Raw genomic sequence first — 22006 nt, forward strand, 5'->3', positions numbered from 1 at the left:
AGAGGCGTTGAGAATACCGAAAAGAAAAGGAAAGAAAATACCGCAACGGTTAATTTTAGAATTGGCCAAGAAGTAGCTGGGGAGCCGCAATTGTAACTCACTGGTTATTCTCAAGCGGTTGAGTGGGAAAATTCACTGGAGGTTTTAATGTAATTCCTATTAGCACCAGCATGCTTCTCATTAGTCATGCACTGAGAGTCACTCACATCGCTCCTCCCTGCTTCTTTTTCCCGGTACAGTATTGTCACCGTTTTTTAACGACATACAGAGTTCTCTCTGTGAACTCTGTATCTCGTTCTCTTACACCAGATATAAGAGTTTAGACATCATTTCTTCAGGGCAGGCAAATTCAAATGTATTCAGCGGTAGAATGTCGGCAAAAACGATGGAGAAAATGCCTCAGTGATAAGAGGAGAGGGTGACCATTTGCAGTCGGGAAACTGCTCGCTGTTGTTGCCTCATGTTTCTCCTTGAGCTCCAAGGCTGAAGTCAACTAGGTCAAACTGACACAGGGCTGACAAAGTACTTGTCAACTGAGCAGCGTTTTAGATTCCCTTGATCCTCCACGTGTTCTTTCATTCCTCATTCATCCTCAAAAGCGGTTGTCACTCCATAAACAAGCTAAAGACGAAGAGGAATTTGTCCTGAATGTGCACCGAAGGAATTCTGTGGTCAGTTTGTCTCATAACTTTCACATGATACGTAGTCATTTCCCTACTGCTTTTGGACTTGAGTCTGTAGGTCTGGTCCATGTGCTTTCATGTGTTGTACTTCCGTCATCCTGGCACCTGTCATCAAATGCAAAGTTGTTATCGAGATTCGGAATGTTTCTATTCCTACCGGTAAAACGGTGCTGTAAAACATTTATGGCTTAACAGCCATCGCGACCGTGAGGACGTTTGGTGTGTACACACAATCCCAGAAGCCATTGTTTGCCTTGGCTGCCTCCCCACCTATTATCTAGCCAGGAACAAACGAAGGCAGGGCCTTACAGACTGGTGGTCAGCGGCCAGTGCAGCGCCACTCGGCTCTCTTCCTGTGAGGGAAGCAGGAAGGGGAAGTGAGGTCGTTCCCTGGCGACGGCAAAGGAATTGGGACGGACAGTGCGGAAGACCAAAAAAAGTCAATAAGAATAAAATCGAACGAAACAACCTGATCTCATTGTGGAACCAGGGCTGGGTTTGGGTTGCAATTCTGTGACATTGATGGGGTCTGCTAACATTTGGATGATTTAGCGAATGTCTATTGTTGGAAGATTCATCATGACCTGTCTGCTTCCTGTTGCAAACCAAACAAAGAAAACTATTCCTATTGAGTCAATGAATGAATGAAAATCCAGGGTTATTATTGTCTGAATAATTGTGACTGCTGTTTGTAGTATTTTGTCTTTGAGGCGCACCAAAACGCACTGCAGTCAATTTGCCCAGCAGTCGACACATGGGCTGTGTCATCCGATAGCCCCTTCTCCTAAGCCACTTATTGGATCTCATATTCTTTTCGGGGGAGATTTGGGGGTTGAAACCCAACCATGTGTTTGCAGGCATTTGCATTTTAATAGCTCTACTGTCTTTACACTGGTTTGTCTTTAAACAGGAGGATGGACCTTGCAAACACGCACGCACACACACACGCACACACCGAACACAAAAAAAACTCCAGAATTCCAGATCCTTTCAACTATTTCATATTTTCCTTCTTATTCCTTCAAATGAAGCATGTGCTCACAGAGCCACAGACACGCTTTGCATAATGGCTGTGACAACTACAACTCATTTGGTCAAATCAAACATACTTTTTATTGGAAAACACGGGTGCATGCCGGTGTCAGACTCGTAGCTTCAAGAGCTGCCAGGCCCCTGCTGAGGGGAAGAGTAGACCCTGCGTTGATCGTGTCACGCCTTGTTGTTAGTGGGTTTGTCTGCCGTCTGGGCTTGCTGTTGGTATGTAAATGAATATATAGATATGGTATATAGAGACTGGAGGCTTTATAGCAGCAGCAGCGGTCTTATGATCCCCATGCGTCAACCATATTTTTCCTTACAGCATGAAAAGTCAGCTGTTAGTCACATTATTACAACACATTCAATTTCACTAATGCCTGTTACCTACGTCACCCATCTTGAATTGTGTTGAAGATGGTCTCTTGTAATCGCTCTAAACATTTGTTATGACTGGATTGTCAAAGTATAAATTCATGGTTCAAAGGTTACCCGGTTTGGGGATCTTACAAGGAGCAAATTCACACTTTGGCAGATGTTCTTTGATATCTTACCGTATACTATTCATTTTCAGGTCATCCAGTCCCACTTTCATCTGGGATCTTTACTGCCATCCCTTCCTGCCTTTGTAACACTCGTTTTGTTGACAAGTGTTTCTCATGACCGTGCTACATTCGTGCTTGCTGTCACAACACGTCAGACAGGACCCTGTCTGTCTTCTGCCTACAAAAAACACTTACTGCATGGGGGGAGGGGGGGGTTAGTCAACTGAGGAGACAGAAGTGTGGGCAACCATTTGGCATATCTCAGCTAAATGGCGTTCGCATGTATATGAGATGCTTACTACTGTATTTGTACCATTTACTCAACTGTATTTACTTTAAATGCGAGCTACAACACTTTGAGAGATGGGAGCCTACTGCTGAGAAATAAATAAAAATCTAACTATTATGTTTTTGTGATTGTGAGACTGTATAGGTCTTGAAGCGTGTATATGATAACGTCTATTATGATTACATGATATTAATTACGAGTCAGTCGGAACATGGTCAATGGTCGAATGGTCAAAACAGACCTTTGCACTGTTTGAGAGTTTGAGATGAAAAAAACCATCAACGTATCGGCTAAAGAGCTTAAGTGGCACACTCTTGTTGTGTGTGTGTGTGTGGGGTGGGGGGGGGGGGGGGGGGTTAGCACCTTTTGGATGCTTTTGAGCTCCAGCTTTGAAACCATGTGAGAGGCGAATGACCAAGTGTGAGATCGCTAATGGGGTCAACAGGTTCAAATTTGGTAAGCTGCAAATGTGTGTGGAATTGCATGTCCGCCCATCCGTCCATTTTCGATAAAACTAGCCGGAGCTTTACCTGAGCAGACTTCGGACTTCACTTTCATTGGTAGCGTAGTGGTTCGTGCAGCTCGTCCATGCTCAGTTCTCGGTTGAAAGCCCTTGGTGATCAGTCTCTTATCGATCACTCAATAAAATGTAAACAATTACATTGGACTTTGTGATGATAAAATTTGTGTCATGCAGTTGTCTTCACATGCTCTTCACCTGTCATTTTTATTTATAATCTTTATGTGTGGTATGAATCAGATTTTTTTTAATGAGTTGTGTTGCTCAATCTAACAAGCTTGTGGTTTCTTTGGGCTTTGTTTTCTTCTTCTGCAGAGATTGAAGCCAAAGAGGCCTGTACCTGGCTCCGAGCAGCAGGCTTCCCACAGTATGCCCAGCTCTATGAAGGTCAGCATCGTCCGATTGATGGTCGTGAGAGATAAGTTGCAATTGTGAAGTTGCAATTGTGAGAATTCTGGGAAGTTTTTTTTAAGTAACTCAAAGAAAACTTTAAGCCTAAGTATTACTGGTTGTCTGAGTTCTCAGACGGACCTAATTGTATTGGATTTAATCGAGATCAAAGGAGTGCACATTTGGTTTAATTTTGCATGACATTTGACCAAACTGAGAATAGAACCTTTTCTATTGCTTCCACTAATGTTTTTTGGGGGGAATTATGCATAATTGTGTGCATTTTGGTGCATACCTCCCACAGGGAAAACATTCCTGATGAGTGTGTGTGTGTGTAGGGGGGGAGGGGGTAGGGGGGGCACCAGTGTTCACCTATTTTTATATCAGCGCAGCCAGAGATGCCTGTGTTCCAAACAGGAACTTAATTTGGATCGTAAATTAAACAATGATAGAACTCTGAGCACTTTAGTACGGCACAGCTTCGCTCATGTAATTGCAAGTCAAAGTTTTATTTGTCAGCAGCTCTTAGTTCATTCCCACTTAACCGTGAAAGGTTTTGGACCAAACGGCACTTTGTTGTTTGTAGGTGATGAGACTATTTTTTATACACCTGTGTGGAGTGAATCGGAGACAAATTGAAAACCACCAATCCATCACTTTGCAGGCTTCACAACTTCGCTCCGCTACACACAGTTAGGAATGTGTGCGGATGAGATGACACATTTTCTTCTCTTGTATCCATCTCTATTGTCCTTACTGTCAAGACGATTGCCCCTCCAAAGATAAGCAAACTGATAGGCCTCTGTCAGTACAGAAAGCTCAAAGTGCTGGTATTCCCTCAATAGTGTTGCCTTATCATCGCTCCCCTCAGGGTTTGGATGGAAGATTCCCATTCGGGGTTGGGCCGGAACATTCCAACAAGCGCTTGAATGTTAGCCTAGCACCTTCTGTCAGTGTCTCCGTGTCGGACCTGCGTGCACGCACTTGCGCGGTGATTTGCTGTTAATGAGGTAGACTGGAGAACAGAAAGAATCGGTCGGAAGTAGGAGCTCCGAGCTGCGGCGGAGTGCCTATTGTCATTCTTCAATCAATCGCTCAGTGCTACACATCCCCCCCGACCCCCGCCTGCTGCCTCTGAAAGCCGCAGCTGGGTTTGTTTGGTCGGATAAGATGCCACTTCCTCTTGGAGCTTTTTATGCCGGCTGCATGGGGGACAAGCGGGGGCGGAAGACCTCGGTGGGTGTTTGAGTGTGTGTTGTTGAGTTTGATTTCAACTCATTGACCCTTCTCCCTTCAGATGCCCAGTTTCCCATTGACATCTCCTCAGTCACCAGGGACCACGACTTCCTTGATCGAGATGCCACTGAGGCTCTCTGCAGGTGGGACTCGTGCTAATACTGATCCTTTCTCCTTCCTCTGATGTTATGATCCGTTCCTGCTGCTTACACTGCCTCTTTTCTGTAATTATCTTTCGGTGCTACCCAAATGAAATCATGAGGGTATGACTTCAGGAGAAAGCATGTTTAGGAAGTCGCTGAGGGGATGAAAGAATGGCACGAGAAGTAGATTGCTCTCATTTACTGTTACTCTTTTGTTTTGTGATTCTAAGCATTGGGGCTAGATCAGGCTTACTGTGTTCCACACTGTGAAAAAATAAAATGTGTCTGTTTCATATTTCTTGCGAAATGCGTTTGTTTTTTTATTTTAACAGACAGTATGTACCAAGATGTCTTTTTACCTTCACTTTGACCAGATATCACATTTTTTCACCATCTAACTTATCTTATGAATATAAACTGAATAACAGATGTTTATTTATGCTGAGGTGACTATGCATTTACTGTATATGCTTTTCACAGTCATAACAGCCCTCTGAGGGAAAGAAAAATCTTTCTAAGAAAGCACAGAACTCATTTCAGGTTGCCATAGTCACGCATCGTTCTTGACAGTACATTCTGTATTATAAGTGGTTGAAAATTATATGTGTGTGACTAAGCCACAACCTAAGAGGAATTTAATTCAGTTCCTTGTTTAAGAAAACCCAGTTTGCACCCATGAAAGTAACCGTAACAGTGGTCACAGGAGGCGGAGGAGGTGATTGAGGTTAATGGCCTTTTCGTGATGCTAGGCTCATCAAATTCAATTTATCAGTAATAAAGCACAGCATGTGTGCTTTCACACATCTGGAAGCGATCATATCAATGTCGCTTTCCCCCCAGCTGCTGCCCCCCCACCTCCTCCTGCCAAACTATTCCTCCGTTTCCATCCCTTCATCTTCCCATTGTTACGTGATCGCCTGTAAAAGCTCTCCAGAGGGACCCTGCCACTCTCTCTCCCCTTCACCAGGTGGCTGGGGGATAAGCTTTCTGCCCCCCCCCCCCACAAAGATTTCCCAGTCACTTCAGCAGATTACATTCTCTCCCTTTTGCTGCCTCCCTCTCATTCGCTTGCCGCTCATGTGGGGTTTAGCAGTTCATTAAGGAGCCTGAGAGACGACCGTCCGCTGTCTTTTTCTTTTTATTCCCACCTTTCTTCTATCCTACGTCCTCTGTGTTGTGGGGCCTATTTTAAATATAATCTGTCGCATGCTTGTGTTTCATTGCAGGAGGCTCAAAACCCTCAACAAGTGTGCTCTAATGAGACTGGAGATATCACCGCAAAGAAAAAGGGTAGGTTTAAAGTGCACATGCAGATGAAAGATCACTCATTCTCTGCAATTCATCACCTCAACAATCAGTCCAGCTACGGGAGAAAGCTGTGTTTTCTCTTATATTATTGAATGAGCAGCAACCTGATTGTTTCTTAATCAAGGAAACTGCAAGGAGCCCAAAGGGAATGGAGTAAAAGCTTGAATATAGATCAAAATGTGGCAGATTTCCCCTTCAAAAGAAAAACTGTCCACTTCAATGAATATAACATGCTTCTTTCTGTCTGTGTGTTCCAAGTAATGTCGAACCTGAACAGAGATGGCCACTTTGAGACAAGAATTGCTGTCTTTCAAGCAAATTAACCTTAATTCCCTAATGGTCTTAAGTGCTACACAGTAACACCCTTGTCCCGTGTGTGGTGCTATTCATTGCGATGACCCTCTGTGTGTCACCTTTCGTTTTGGAATTGGGCAGTCAAAGAGGTCATTTGCCTTCCAAGTGGGCTGACAGACAAGCCCTTATACAGCATAGGAATGCATTGATTCCCCCACCCCCAAATCCCCCTCATGGCTCTCTCTAGATTCTTGATTCTTGGGTCCGCCCTCTGTGATATGGTAATCGACCAGAATCATCGTCAGTTGTAATGTACTGTTGTTGTAGAAAAACATTTGAGCATTTGGCCCATCATAGTAGTGGAGAACAGCAAGGCGAGCGTCCAGGGAGTTGTTCGGCTTATCTTGCTCACGGACAACTTTTGTGTCCGTGAGCAAGCGGTCCCCACGGTGGCAGGCGATGATTTTAACTCCGTTCAGTCTTGATCCAACCTGTCGGTAATAATAGATTTCATTCTGAACAGTGATCACAAACCCCGGCGATGCTGGGAATGCTTTAATGAATTGATGATAAGATATCTTGAAGTGTGGCCAAATGTTTGTGAAGGTGTATTCGGCCTATCAGCTGCTGTCTATTGTTATCTCACATTCCAAAAAACATAACATCAGTAAAAAGCCACTGTGGAGTGTGTTAAAACATCCCCCAAGCCCCTTTGATCGTTTTTCATAAATCATTCATGCTGATTAAAAGCCCGATTAAACATGTGTTTTACATTTCGCAAAATCGTTTGTAACTTTTAATTAACGTGAGCTACAAAAATGTCTTTTGAAGAATTGATCTGGAGTGTAACTACTCATTTGCAAGCATTGTATCTTTACAAAGGGGTTGTGGTCGCCGTAGGTTAAGGGTCAACTAAGTTACTGTCTAATTTTTTAGGTCACCTGTGGAATCTGGGAGAAGAGAATCTTAAGTGTAGAATGACAGAAGCGGTATCAGTGAGGTTGTCTGACACAGCTAAAATACCAAGAGATTGGCTAAAGACCGTAGGGGAACTGTCTGGCTGGATTGCAATCTACAGGGGTCAGAATGGAATTTGCTGAAATTGCTCTTGGGCCTGAGATAGATTAACTGAGGTGGGGGAGGTCTGCATTTAGGGAAGATGCAAGCTCAGTAAACGGGCCTCCTTTATGATATGCAAATAGCTTTTGTGAAGTCAGGAAGTGATGGAACATGTTTCTGGTCAACATGAATGAACTTTCTGTAAATTATGCATCAGCTGGTCAAGGTTCTTGGGTTGTTTGAGAATTAACGAGAATTGCGCCACCGGTACAACTTTGTGCAATGACGACAATTATATACGTCTTGAATGTATTGTTGAGCGTCTGGAAGAGAGAAATAATTTACTGTCATGCTGTCTAATATCCAGAGTGAAGACTCCGATGAGGATGAGCCGTGTGCGATCAGTGGCCGCTGGACATTTCAGAGAGACAGCAAGCGCTGGTCCCGGATGGAGGACCTGGAGGTTTTCTCCTCATTGTACACAGATGGTGCGCAATCCTCTTCAGCAAAGGACCAAGTATCCAAAAAGACCAAGCTGGCCCTGTGCGAGGGAAACAGTTCGGAGAGTGTGCTGACTGATCTCAGTGAGCAACCTGAAGTGAGTTCCATCCATAGCAGCGGTAGTGGCGGAAGAGTAGAGGAGAAGAGTTGTGACGCGACCATTCATTCCCCAAACGAAGCCATTGCCGTTGGAGCCACGCGCGCGAGCTCTGTAGCGAGCATGTGTTCATCATCAGGCACAGGCGGGTCAGTTTGTGCTAATGAGGACTCTCTGTCTGATGGGCTTCCTCCGTCTCCGTTGGAGCTCGGACAGTTCACCTTTGATCTGAAAATGGGAGAACTTGGAGGAAGTCTGGATCGTGGCGGTGACAGTGGTAAATGCACAAGATCACGAGCAAAGAGCTTCCTCAAGAGGATGGAGAGTCTACGCCTCCGCAGTGGCACCACCTCCAAGAGAAAGAAGAAAGGGAGCATCAGTGGTGGGAAGATAGAGATCAGCGGCCCTGTCATCAAAGAGGGTCTTGATGATGACAAGTTGCGGGCACTCAACTGTGTAGATATCCCAAGTCTCAACCTCAACCAGAACCTTAATCACCAGCACCATCCAACCCAGACTATGACACTTAACAGGAATCGTTCTGTGTCCTACTCCACTCAGACGAGCAACGGTAGCACTGTAAGCACTGGGAGCAGCCAATCGGAAGCCAGCAGCGGCAGTGCGGTGAGCACCCCGAGCCCAGTGACCCGCGCTCGAAGCCATAGCACCGCAGCAGGCTCCGGTAAGAGAGGTGGGATGTACTTGGAGGGTTTTGATCCCTTCAGCATTCTCCAGCAAGCATCCGATCGGCAGCCAACGCCCAAATCGGCCCCGCCTATCCCATGCCAGGCAAATACTGATATGAGCATTGATGAGCAGAACCGAAGAAACAACCACAGAATTCAGGAGAATGGCAGACAAGCAGAGGAAGAGGAAGAAGAAGACGAAGGCAGAATCTTTTTCTATTTACCGGAGGGTCACAAGCCAGGCACTTTCCCCAAAGCTCTGCAAGACGGGAGTTCACGCAATAACAACGGTAATGACAACGGAAACTCCGTGATCCTGAGAGGACGGCAAAGTAGACGCCTGCGTCGAGTCTCGTCCAGCTCAGTGGACAGCCGCCTCAGTTTTTATGACAATGTCCCACACATGTCGCGAGATGAGGCTGCGGAGGGCGATGAACGCAAACTGGAGGAAGTGCTCCAACATGTGAGTGGCCTGCAGCGTTTCGTGAACGCCTGGTCCGAGGCTGTGGCGGCTGGTGAGGAGGAAGATGAGGAGGATGAAGAGGAGGAGGAAGGAGACTCGGATTCAGCGTTGGACTCTGCCTCACCGTGCCCATCCTCCCCTCTGCAAAACCGTCTCGAAGAGACTGAAAATGGAAGTGACCAAGACAGCACAGGAAACCCGCTGGGGGAGGGCGAGGATGGATCGAGGGAGAGGAGGGACTCTGGAGTTGGGGCATCACTAACAAGAACCAGCAGGTCAGTCAACAACCTCGAAAGTGTCTTACCATTTTTTTTTTTAATAGACGGTCTGTACAAACTATTCATAGTTCAGTGACAATTTTTAGAAGAAAAAAATAGCGTTGTGATTCTCTACAGACCTCGGATTCTGTAAACCTTCTGGCAAACATTACCGTCGCTTTATGAGAATGGAAAAAGACGTCAGGGTCCGACATCAAAACAAAGTCTACCAGCACAAAGAGTACTCAATAGCCAGTGACAGCAAAGGATGAACAGGAGACACACTTCGACTGCTCTCATTATGTAACGCTCTGGAATGCTGCTCGGTCTCCAGGGGGACCGTTGCTGCTTTTCTAGGAATCCACCGACAGCATTACATTTGGTGACAGGGCTTTTTCCACAATCTCCTGATTGATGTGTACACAAATCCCCGTAATCCTTAAGACTGATAACACTGCAAGCGGTGTGTGTGTGTGTGCGTGTGTGTGTGTGTGGCTGTAAATGATGGCCTTAGTTTGGATGCAAAAGAAGAAGCACAACTGCTTCTGCTTGAGACGGTTTTCTTCTGAACATCTGCCATTTCCCTTTTTTTTTTTTACCCTGTTCTCCAGACCACAGAAACTCCGTTGGTTGAGCTTCCATAACTCCCATCGGCCCAGTTTGGCCTCCGCCCAGCTCCAGATTAGCTGCCAGTCTGTGCTGCAGATGAATCTTCTTCAGAAGCTCTCGCTGCTACAGCTCACCGCCTTGCTGGAGAGGCACACCCCAACAAACAAACATGGCTTCAGCTGGTGAGTTGGCTGGACGACACCACACAAAGAGAAGCACACAGTTTGATATGGTGTGAAGACAGGCACGGATTTTTTAAAAAATGCCAGTCGGAGACACAATCCATGCTTTCGTCTCCCAACCTCGTCTCAGTTTCGTCCATCTGCAGGTCATTGTATAGTGGGGTGACGGCTCCCGTCACAGGTTAGGTTTCACATTCTTTTCCCAGACCTGTAATTGCTGGGAAGGGGCTTACATTGTCTTTTACTCGAAGGGGCAATCATTGTTGTTCACACGCATGGTGTTACAAGAGCTGCAGGCTGGAAAGGTCTGTCCTTAACAATGATCCTCCACCTTTCCATCGAAATCACCTTTATTCTACTCACAATTGTCCAATTGCTTTGAGTATACCGTACATTTTCTGTAGTCAGCTGCAAGTAGTTTCTTTTTCCTTTTTTTTTTCTTTTTTTAACTGAAATGTACACGCGACTTGGACCAAAATTGCAGGGGAAATCCACAAGCTAGCGATATTTATAGAACAAAAAAATGAAGTACAGCAAATCCACAAAAACAAAAACCCCAAAAAATGTGAATAAAGCTCTAGCAACAGTGCTATACATTGTTGTCGGGATAAGAAGGCTATACAGAAAAGTTCTGTGAAGAAAACTGAGTCATAATTTATGTGTTTTTCTGGGTCCATTTTTTTTGCGGCTCAAGGTCATTTTTGAGGACAAGAATAGAACTATGGGGCTGTGCTCAAAGACAGAGGCCACTTGTTGGCAGCTGGAGCCCTCCACATGTTCAGAATTCCAAGTCAGAATCATAATTTGCTCCCATTGCTATGTACTCCCAAAATGCGGTTCTCAGAATAAGTCTGAGGCTTCCGAGCATCGCCACTGACAAAGATGAGCTTGTTCAGAATCACTTATAAACATTGCAATCTTAATCACTCTGACGCCCTCGCTAAAAGGATGCAGAGTCATAAATCTGATGATACGTTTCAGTGCGAGTGCGAAACCAGGGTGCATGGACACACGGCAAACACACGAGCAGATACAAATAGTGCGAATGAAGTTCCCCCTTTGTTACAATACATCCCACCACAACTCCAAAAGCTTCGTCTCCCAGCCTTGTTTATCCTCCCCTCTCGTAAACCCGGAGACAGGATTCTGCAGCCGCTCGCTCGTCTTGCCTCCGTACTTGCACATAAAAAAAATACTCTCATGCGGCCAGACGTCTTCACTTGGTGGAGAGTGGATTCATCAGAATTGAACTATGTGAAGCTGCAGTTGCACCGTAATAATGGAATCATTGGTGTGAAAACGTTCACAAGTGTCGCTAATTAATAAGCATACGGAAGAATGCTAACTCGGGAGCATTACAACTGCAGCGAGTGAGTTTACGACATGTAAACTTCCTCTGCATTTCCTTCTTCTCCTCATGTTCTTCTCTCAGCACCTCCTTGTTGAGGCACACTAGAAAAACAAATTACATGAAAGACAAAGAGAAAGAATAACACGCAGGCAGTCAATTGACATGTCTCATGGTCATTGTGTACACTTGAAGGGCTTATTTTGGTTGAATTCCAAAGTGTAGCTCATGGCTTCGGGACTTAAGTAGGTTCCGAAACTCAACTCTTGACCCGTCAACATACGAGCAGTCATTTGCCCCTGAAAGAGGCATCGTAAATATTGATGTGGTTTTTTTGGCCTTGTATCTTTTTGTTGCAGGGCTGTTCCAAAGTTTATGAAGCGAATGAAGGTGCGCGACTACAAAGGCAGGAATGTCTTCGGTGTTCCGCTGCTAGTTATCGTCCAGCGCACTGGTCAGCCCCTCCCTCAAGGAATCCAGCAAGCGATGCGCTACTTGCGAAACCAGTGCTTAGACCAGGTATTGCTTCACACACCTAGCACACAAGGGAACTCTCTCAATAATCGACTCTGGTATTTCAACAAATGTCTCATTTGGCAGTTTTTTTAAACCTATTTCTTCAGGAAGAAGAGTTACATAGCACAAAGACTTTCAGATCTTTTTTTATTTGTAATTTTTTCAATCAAAGCTAATTTCGATGTGTTTCCAATTGTGTCTATATTTTTCCATTCTGTCACACACGCGCTGAGGGGCTCAGAGCGAGTCAGCCCATAGATGTTACATCATCACTCGCTGTCTGTTTAACTCGAAAACAATGAGAAAGATTAGGACTGCACGTACCTCCCAAAATAGGGGATGAGCGTCGCACTGTTTCATAACAAAACAAATTTGCGTCTTAAAAGACTCCTTGTGAATATTTTTTTTCAATCCTGTATTGTACACCTGACATAAATTCATAAAGTTGGCTGATGAATTCCCTCACAGCTAACAGTTTCATTATTAAAGAGTTTACACAACTTGGTGTGATGTAACATACTGGCAGTAAGCTTGAGATTTATGGGATTTGTAAGAATTTGTATTATTCAACAGAGGAACAGCACCTCAAGAACCACGTTTTTTATTGGTTTTCTTTGATGCCCAGATTATTGTTGATACGCAATACCAAGTCTAATACGCGTGGGGATTGGGCTTCAAAACCTTGCTTGCACATTCCATATAGATGCAGGGCATAACTCTTTCTGTATCTCTTTTGTCCAGGTTGGTCTTTTCAGAAAGTCGGGAGTGAAGTCGCGTATCCAGGCTCTGCGTCAGATGAATGAGGCCAGTGGGGCCGATGGGGGCGGGGTCAGCTACGAGGGCCAATCCGCCTATGATGTCGCTGACATGCTCAAACAGTACTTCCGAGATCTGCCTGAACCACTGCTCACCAGCAAACTGTCCGATACCTTTCTTCAAATCTATCAGTGTAAGAATGCGCACATTTGTCCCGGGGGTCCATTTTGATTACGATTTTGATCTATTCTGAGGGGAAATTCAAGTCACATTCTGCTGTATATTGGTGTTGCACACTACACAGGCAACCAGATCGAACACATGTCAACAAGCAAGGAGATGTGTCTCAACGAAAGGAGCGCGCTCAAAGTGTTGCACGTTGACCCTGGGGGCGATGGGGGTGTGTGGGGCTTGGTGTCTTGCTCAAGGGCACCTTAACAGTATTCTCGGTGACAAAACCCAAGTCCTTATAGATGAGTTCCTGCTGCCTCGATTTTTTTTCTTTTTTTTCCCCCCTTTCAATTTTTTTTTTCATGCCTACGGGGCAAGAATTTCAACATTTACAAAGCAAACAAACAAGGCGAGTGCAGGAAATGCCAATAGGATGAGTCACTTTTACAGAATTGGTTCATTGTCCTTTCACTCTTGTTTCAGTCTTATTACGTTACGATCAAGATGACAGTATTAGGAAGTGTTTGCATAAGGTGGAAGATGACGTCAAGCCATACATCATGCATGCGCACACACACACACACACACACACACACACACACACACGGTCTCTTACATAACCCGCTTATCCACTCATATCCCACTTAAACATGTTCCGTCCTCACAAAGTGTTCCCAGATGCACAGAGCAGATAACAAAAGCTGACAGATGTGATCGGTGACGTCTTTCCATGCAGACATGCCCAAAGAGCTTCGCCTCCAGGCCGCGCGCGCCGCTGTGCTGCTGCTGCCCGACGAGAACCGCGAGGCTCTCCGGACGCTGCTGTGCCTGTTGAGCGACGTGACGGCCAGCGTCGGAGAGAACCAGATGACGCCCACCAACCTGGCCGTCTGCCTGGCGCCATCTGTATTCCATCTCAACACCCTGAGGCGCAAGGAGAGCTCTTCACCAAGGTGGGTTTGTATGTGTGTTTGTCTGCATGTGTTACATCAGTTATTTTACTGAAATCAATGGTCGGCGTTGACGGTTAGTGGCTGCTTACATAAGATGTTTGCCATACCTTGCACAAACAGGAAAAGGGTCAGCCTAAAGAAACAAAAGAGCAGGATACTGTACAGTAGATGGAGCGGTAAGAGGGACGAGAGTGCAGCATGAGAGAGACGGCTCACCCGGAGTCATTACACAAATGTCTTGAACTCATTAAGAAATAGTTTGTTAAGCAGGTGTAAGCGCCCCCCCCCATCCCCCGCACTGTAAGACCTCTGAGGATTGCGGTTTCCAAATCTCACAGTGTTCTTCCTCTTCCTCGCAGGGTAATGAATAGGAAACCGACTCTGGGAAAGCCGGACCAGAGAGACCTGAACGAGAACCTGGCCGCGACCCACGGCCTGGCGCACATGATCCAGGAGTGCAGAAAACTCTTCCGGGTTAGTTAGTCAACAATTAGCCTCAATCATGGTACTTGAGATGTGGTCCCATCAAGGATTACATTGTTCGATTTACAACTAATCGACACGCTCCCTAACAAAGGGTTTTTAGTTGTCGATAAATCCCGCAAGATTTTTATCAAAATAAAGCTCCTCAACTCATTTCACCTCCAGCGAATAATTGAAACTAGATTGCGAGTAGGCCTGGGGAACACTGTAATTGGGTTCTAGTCTGAAATGTTGCCTCGGGTGTATCTGCTGACAGCATGTTGCCTCTTGCTAAAGCTGCAATATTATTAGCAAGTCACTGGTATCCCGATGTTTGTCCCATCAACAAACATTCGGTTACATAACCATCTGAGCCCATCCATGCTGGCTTTGCCTTCAACACTGCTGTGGTAATGCGAGATAAATATTTCCCACTACAGTGCTGTCCGGTTATGATCAGAAGTAACTTTGCAAGTGTTGGTGAGTGTGCACAAGGAGACAGCTGGAGCGGATCAACGGGAAGTAATGAGCCTGCTCCACAATTACTAATCCAATTTCAATTCCAAACTCTGGCACAGTCCCTGCCAGCTGACATGCAAGAGCACTCTCTAAAGGGGCGACATGCTGAGGGTCATTAGCAGTGAGCGCTTAATCAGATTGTGGGAGAGCTTCCTGTCATGATAACGTCCCGTAGTCACTAACAGAGTTACCTCGCCAAGAATTGGCCTTTAATCAAATTTGTCTTTGCCGAGTCAAAGCTCATAAAAGGAGTCCTTAATTGACAATGACTTCTTTTCATTTCTGAAAACCCTTTGTGATGAAATTAAAATTGCTTTTTGTTTTTTTCCAAGTGTCAGTTGCCCCTGAAAAATGGCAGACTACAAATCGAAGATAAAGTGATAAGATAAACCAGAAAGAAGACATGGTTTTCATGTTATTTACAATGCTCGGGCTTGATTCCGTTTCCCATGACATAAGTAAAGTTCCGTTCTCTGGGAAGGCCTGGCCTCTCATCTGTAACTGTAATTTGTAATCTACCAGACCTGGTGCATGCGAAAGCCATCAATTTACTGCTTGTAAAATTGGCCCTCTAAGTATTGAGCCCTATTAGCAAAGTTCTAAAAAATGTATTGTCCTTCGGCGAGATTTAAAGATAACAATCACGCATGCTATGTTTGGTTATGTAACCTCATAACACAGCCCGCATCCAGCAGGCCGTGCAGGAGTGCTGCCTCAGTGATGAGTGCTGCTTTACACTCGTAAGTCAGTGAGCGTACATGAGCTCTGGTTTAAGTCATGCTCTTGGAAATAAAAAAAAAAAGTCTGTGCCGTTTTTCCATGGAAGTAGAATCTAAAATACAGAAACATGCATACAAGAGCTATATCGGAAATGTCGTATTTAGTAAAATAACCAAGCCATAGTGTATCACACTGGACATCATCCAGTTGTTGACAGTATGTTGTTCAGAGACAAATCAGATTATAATACATTCATGGACAATTACGATCCATCCATTCATTCATCCATCCGTCCATCCATTTTCTAATCCAATTATCCTTAGGAGGTTCAATGGCATGCTGGAGCCTATCCTTGCTGTCTTTAGGCGAGGTATAGTCTGAACTGGATGCCAGCCACTCACATTGACAAAGAACCATTCACAATCAATCACACCTAGGGATAATTTAGAGCATTGCCATGCATGTTTTTGGAGAATGGGAGGAAATCGGAGTACCCGAGGAAAACCCACCTCGGCACGGGAAGAACATACAAACTCCACACAGGAAGGTCAGAGTCTGGATTTGAACCATGGATCTGCACTGAGAGGTTCTAACTATTCAGCCACAAAAAATATATACATTTTGATATATAGAACTAACTTATAACAAAAATGTCCTTTATTTCAGTCTTTGTCTATTCTTCCCATGAATAAGCTGTCAAGCCAATTTTAAGAGTATTCAATTTTTTACTGTAAGGCTCTAGGAAGGACGTTTTGGGAATTCTACTTTGCTTTTATCACACGATACTTCGTGAACTTTTTTCATCTTGCACTTGGCAAATACTTCATATACTTAAAAAATAAATAAATAAAACGTATAAAAACGACGCTAAAATTAAGTTGAAAGTTTGAAAAAAAAACTACCAAAAAGTAATAATCCACATAAATAAGAATAATAATTAAAACTGACTTAATACAAATCCCAAACTGTTATCTCCTGTTCACCGTACAAATTGCCCTGAGTGCCGACCCCATGCAGCTAAGAACCAAGGCCTTTCTGTCTTCCTGCAGATCCCCGAGGAGATGAGTCGCTGTAGGAACTCGTACGTAGAGCAGGCTCTGCTACCGCGACGCTTGGAGGAGCTGTCGGGTTGCGACGCGGGACTAGGAGGATACCAGTCCTACCTGCGCGACAGCCTTGACGCTCTCCTCAAGGAGGCCAAAGACAAGTTTAAAGGTTACGACAGTTTCTCCACCCCCGAGCAAGCTGAGCTGGCCTATCGTAAGGTAAATTCATCACCTCAAACGCTTTGTGCGTGGACCCATAAGTATGTGCCTCGGGGGGGTTGGACCCGACCTTTAGAAACTATTGATAAACGAGCTTTTAAAAAAGGATCGGCAGTCAGCCAGCATGTCTCCTGAGTGTTAACAGGCCGGCGAAGTCTCTTCACGGCTGTCTCTGTTTCCTGTCCTGCCTTCCTCTCTGTCCTTTTTCTCTAAATATCTTGTGGAAAAGCCGCAGTTAAAGTTTCCTGTATTGAGAAACGCGTCCGTGTGAAACTAGCATGGCCCTTGACTTCTCATTCCCTCCCCGGCACTGGACCCTGTCCCACAATGACATCAGCTCATCTCACACTCGCATACACACATGCACTAATCTCCCAAAGGCAACATTTCCCATGTTTAGTGTGTAAGAGGGGTTATCTCAAAGTCACAAGGCCTCAGGATTCAACGTGCCATCTTTATCATCTGATGGAAAGGGAGGAAGCAGCTGACTTGGCTGGAGGGCGCTTGGAACACAAGCTGTCCGTTGTGCCTGAACACATCACTTCATAAATCAATAAATCAAGGACACACGACGCAATCACATGCATAAGACACGAGATCAGAAAAGCTAAAGGGCTGGACGTGCACCTCTTAATGACTTTAAGCAGGAGATATCAGACCATCGTTCCCGCGTGATGTTTGCGAACGACTCATTCTTTTAAACGGCGACTTTAGGGTGAACCATGAAAATTGATTTGCAGCTGTGAAGGAGCCATTCGTTGTTGTTTTGCTTTTTTATGGTATTTGGTCACGTTGAAACAATCTGGTTAAATGTATAAAATGTAAGGTGGAATCATAGAAAAGAACATTCTTCCAAATCTTGGGTGTGGAATTTATTAGTTTTTGTTGTGATTATAAGACTAGTATTGGTGCGGATGATATCGTCTTGACGAGTCTTTTCAAGAAGAGTGGAAACCCCGTCTGGCCCTTTGCATGGTTGTTGGATTTTAACGTGAAAGAACCTAATCGAACACGAGATGGGGAACCAGCAGGCCCTCTCTGACATCCAACATCAACAAATGTTGTTCTGGATGAATGGACCAAAAAAAATAATAAATTCCCACAGCCGTACTCCCAACATCTCCACAGAAAGTCTTCCAAGAAGAGTGGGAGTCTTGATTATATTTGATCTGTTTTTTTACGTTTCATTCAGTTTATTTTTATTCACAGGACAGAGCACCAAATCACTTCACTGTTTCCATCGTCTTTTCATTTTGTTATCACAGCATGTTTCACTACAAGCAGATTTAGGACTACATTCTTGAATCAAGCAATCCTCAAAAAGTGGCCTTTACTCCAATAGATGTTTTGCCAAAAAGGCACAGTAATAAAAATGGCAAAAAAGAGATATATATTATGTTCTGGGGGGGGGCACTTTCAAATTGGTTCTACCCAGTCTGCCTCCATCTGGTGTCTGCTTTGGTTTTTTTTGACATTCTACGCATTTTTTTTGCAAGTCTGTCTCGACATACAGATGCAGCTCAGTAAACGTGAATATTTTGGAAAACTTTATATTACTAGTTCAATTCAAAACGTGAACTTAACATGTTACATAGATTCACTCCACAAACTAAAATATTCATTTGGATGTCTAGAACAGCGAAAATAGCTCAAGCATACATAAGAAATAATCCAAATATTTTTTAAATTTACAAACGTGGTAGCAATTGGCAATCACACGAGTATTTTAGGTTTTTAATTAATCTCTTCATACTGTACTTACATACACTATTTGATATATTTACTTTTTGAATTTATCTGCTGAACTTTTTGTGATAGATTGAGAGACGCCTGTATATTCTAACATATTGTGTTTTCATTGAGTGTAATGAGTTAGGGCGGGAAAGTCCCCCCCCCCCAAACTGAACTTGGTTGTGAGTGCTTGCTGTTGCTTCCTTCAGGTACACGACGGCTTCCCGCTGAGGCTGTGGAAAGCGACCGTGGAGGTGCCTGCAGCTCCAGAGGAGGTCCTGACCCGGATTCTGAGGGAGCAAGCACGCTGGGATGAGGACCTGTATGAGAGCCGTGTGGTGGAAAGCCTGGATGAGAGGACCGAGGTGTACCAATATGTGCGGAACACCATGGCCCCCCACCCCATGAGGGACCACCTGGTGCTCAGGTGAATATCAATCAATTTTGACCTTCTCTCACTTGTCACGCTTGTGATCCAACGATTTCCTTATTTGTTTTGTTTTGTTTGTTTTACACCAGAACATGGGTAACAGACTTGCCGAAAGGAGCATGTGCACTGGTGTCTACATCAGTTGATCACGGCGCAGCGCCTGTGGTGGGCGTGCGCGCCAACGTTCTCCTCTCACGCTATTTTATTGAGCCCTGTGGAGCCAACAAGTCCCGACTCACGAACATTTCTAGAATTGACTGCAGGTCAGTGTTTTTTATTGTACTTGGACATTCATATTAGTCTTAGGCCTTGCTCACACTGACAGACCCTAAATCCTTTTTTTTTTAAATCTCGGTTTTACAAAGTCCGAAGAGCAGAAATCCCACGAAATACAATTTTTACAAGCTCTGGAAGCAGTATCCGTCTTCAGAGTGGGCAATCTGGTCTCGTAAAATGCAGAGACACAAAGTGTGTAAACAGCGTATCTAATGTTTCATAAGTGAGAGACCCCCCCAAGCCCCCCACACACACACATTCGGAGGAAGAAATTGGCAGGTGCATCCTTCCTGCTGTCATAGTTTGTGACCACACACATAACAATCTCCACCAACAATCACAACTCTCCTCCCCCAAACCAGAACTCTGTTGTAATACCAAAACGAATCAACGAACTAAAATACCAAGAAGAAAGCATATCATTTGTAGAGGAACAAAAATTTTGATCGATAGTCACAGAATTTGCTGCGGATATCAAAACTCTCTGTGGAAAAGGAAAGCAGTCCGCGGAGGTAAGTGCATAATATTTCATTTACGTGTCGTTTTCATCCCGACAACTAGATGTCGCGGTCAGACAGGCTACGTTCACACGGCAGGACACGATGCCCAATTCTGACGTAACCCGCTCGTTTTATATTCTCGTCCACATTACAAAAACAAAAGTGTCCTCTAATGTCAACTGACTGCGTCCGTGATGTGACACACGTGCGCAACGCACGACCCCGAGTGACATACGCAAAAGACCATCGTCTTACTTTTAAATTGCCTGCACAGCGACGAACGGTTTTACGATTGAAATGTCTTCTGCGTCCACTCACAAATCAAAGTAGAGCTTGGGTAAAAGATTTGGCTAACAAACCGGATGAAGCTCTGTTGTGAGCAAGGCCTTCGCGAATGATGTCTGAGTGCTACATGTTGACACGCTGTGTTGTCTTCTTACGCAGGGGTCGCTTCCCAGAGTGGTACAACAAACTGCACGGACACTTGTGCGCTGCTGAGGTTGCGCGGATTCGCGACTCCTTCACGTTGCCCGCGGACAAATGAGGCTGACCCCTCCTTGTCATTCCAAGAGCGATGAAGACCATCCTCCACCTCTTCACAAAAACAGGACAAACCTTGGCTCCTGGACTTGAAGGACTTTGTTTGTTTGTTTTTTTAACCATATTATTGATGTTACCATTTATAATGTCCTCTGGTCCTGCCATCTAAGTATTTATGTGGATCAAAGAACATCGTTTAGACAGGCTTTACCCAAAGAGTGCTATTGCTTCCGAGAAGCAAAGGTGACTGCATGTGTAATGAGAGCAACCAATAGTTAGCATGAACATACTCCAGTGTACACACACTAACTACTCTTTTCACACTTAATATTAATGCTATCTATTTTGCCTTACGTCCGTCCTTTTTTATTTTGTCTCTTGTTATAACGCCTGGGAGGAAGCGCAAACAATATTTATGATGTCGTGTGGATTGATGAGTGCCTGGTTGAAGAAAGCTGTGAATGTGCTAGCCCCGGTTTGAGCTGATATGTGGAATGGAGAGGAGAGGATACAAAGCGGTGGCTGGCTCACCAAAAGCAGCAACAAAAGCACCATGACGCCTCCCTGAATGTTCCATTGCAAGGAATGATTCATGTTGAAGACCAATCGACACAAGTGGACCAAAATCAATGAAAAAGCACCCTTTAACTTTTCCACAGCACAAATTAATTTGTACTTCATGTGTTCCAATATTGACCGTCGCAGTGCATGAAAACAACACGTCCAACATTGAAAAGAAAACTGCAAGAGAAAAGGTCCTTTTATAAAGGAGGAGATTTTACAGGTTTTACTGTGAAGACGAAGGCAGATTGCATGTTAGTGTGTTTTTGCAGAAAAAAAAAAGGAAGGAAGAAAAGCTTGTCACTGTGTAGTTCACTTGTTTTAACACCGCTTTATGCGTACAGTACTTCACTTAAGCCATTGTCCATATCGTTCATGTAACCGGTCTCTCTACCAAATAACACATGACCGTTAATTTAAAACAAATATATTTATACTTCGGACATATGTTTGTTTTGTATCGTTTTGTTGTATTGTAAATGTTAAGCTCTGTTACGGAAATGAAAAAAAAAAAGCTTTATCTTTTTTATTAATATTATTTCTGTACAGTTGAATCAAAGTGCACTATTAAATGTATTAAAATAATCACTTTGGTCATATTTGTGATGTAATATCGGGTGTACGGGGAGGCCACACAAGTAAATCCCCATAATCTCTTCAGTAATTAGGTTGCTTGTTCCGATCCAGACATGGATTACTGTTATGGCAACATTCAAGTATGCCACTTAAGCCCCAATTGTGCCAAAGAGGACCTGACGGAAGGCGGGTACCGGCCAGTGCACTTCTTGATGCTCAATTGCTCCTTACGTAACTTGTTGTACAGTACTTTCATATTGCACAAAACAATGGGGCCAATTGTCTCACAGCTGCTCCAAAGCCAGCGGCCTGGAAGAAGGGCACATGTAATGAGACTCGGTAGAACCCAGACCTCCATCATGGCTGAACTGTCCAAATTTGGATC

General features: G+C 44.5%; 1 protein-coding gene across 3 annotated transcripts in view; it reads left to right on the forward strand.

Annotated features, from left to right (window-relative positions):
- Positions 1-21630, forward strand: part of dlc1 (DLC1 Rho GTPase activating protein) — an 81049-nt gene extending 59419 nt beyond the window's left edge. For all 3 annotated transcript variants that reach the window (XM_052084827.1, XM_052084828.1, XM_052084829.1), the window contains 13 exons: positions 3388-3459; positions 4760-4841; positions 6068-6131; positions 7870-9524; positions 10118-10297; positions 12005-12164; positions 12903-13110; positions 13825-14041; positions 14401-14515; positions 16792-17007; positions 18948-19165; positions 19258-19431; positions 20389-21630. In XM_052084827.1, coding sequence (XP_051940787.1) covers positions 3388-3459; positions 4760-4841; positions 6068-6131; positions 7870-9524; positions 10118-10297; positions 12005-12164; positions 12903-13110; positions 13825-14041; positions 14401-14515; positions 16792-17007; positions 18948-19165; positions 19258-19431; positions 20389-20488 — 3461 coding nt within the window. In that variant the 3' untranslated portion in view covers positions 20489-21630. The remainder of the gene's footprint in view (positions 1-3387; positions 3460-4759; positions 4842-6067; positions 6132-7869; positions 9525-10117; positions 10298-12004; positions 12165-12902; positions 13111-13824; positions 14042-14400; positions 14516-16791; positions 17008-18947; positions 19166-19257; positions 19432-20388) is intronic.
- The last annotated feature ends 376 nt before the right edge of the window (positions 21631-22006 follow it).

This window comes from Hippocampus zosterae, chromosome 13 (genome assembly GCF_025434085.1).
Source record: "Hippocampus zosterae strain Florida chromosome 13, ASM2543408v3, whole genome shotgun sequence".
Taxonomy (NCBI): domain Eukaryota; kingdom Metazoa; phylum Chordata; class Actinopteri; order Syngnathiformes; family Syngnathidae; genus Hippocampus; species Hippocampus zosterae.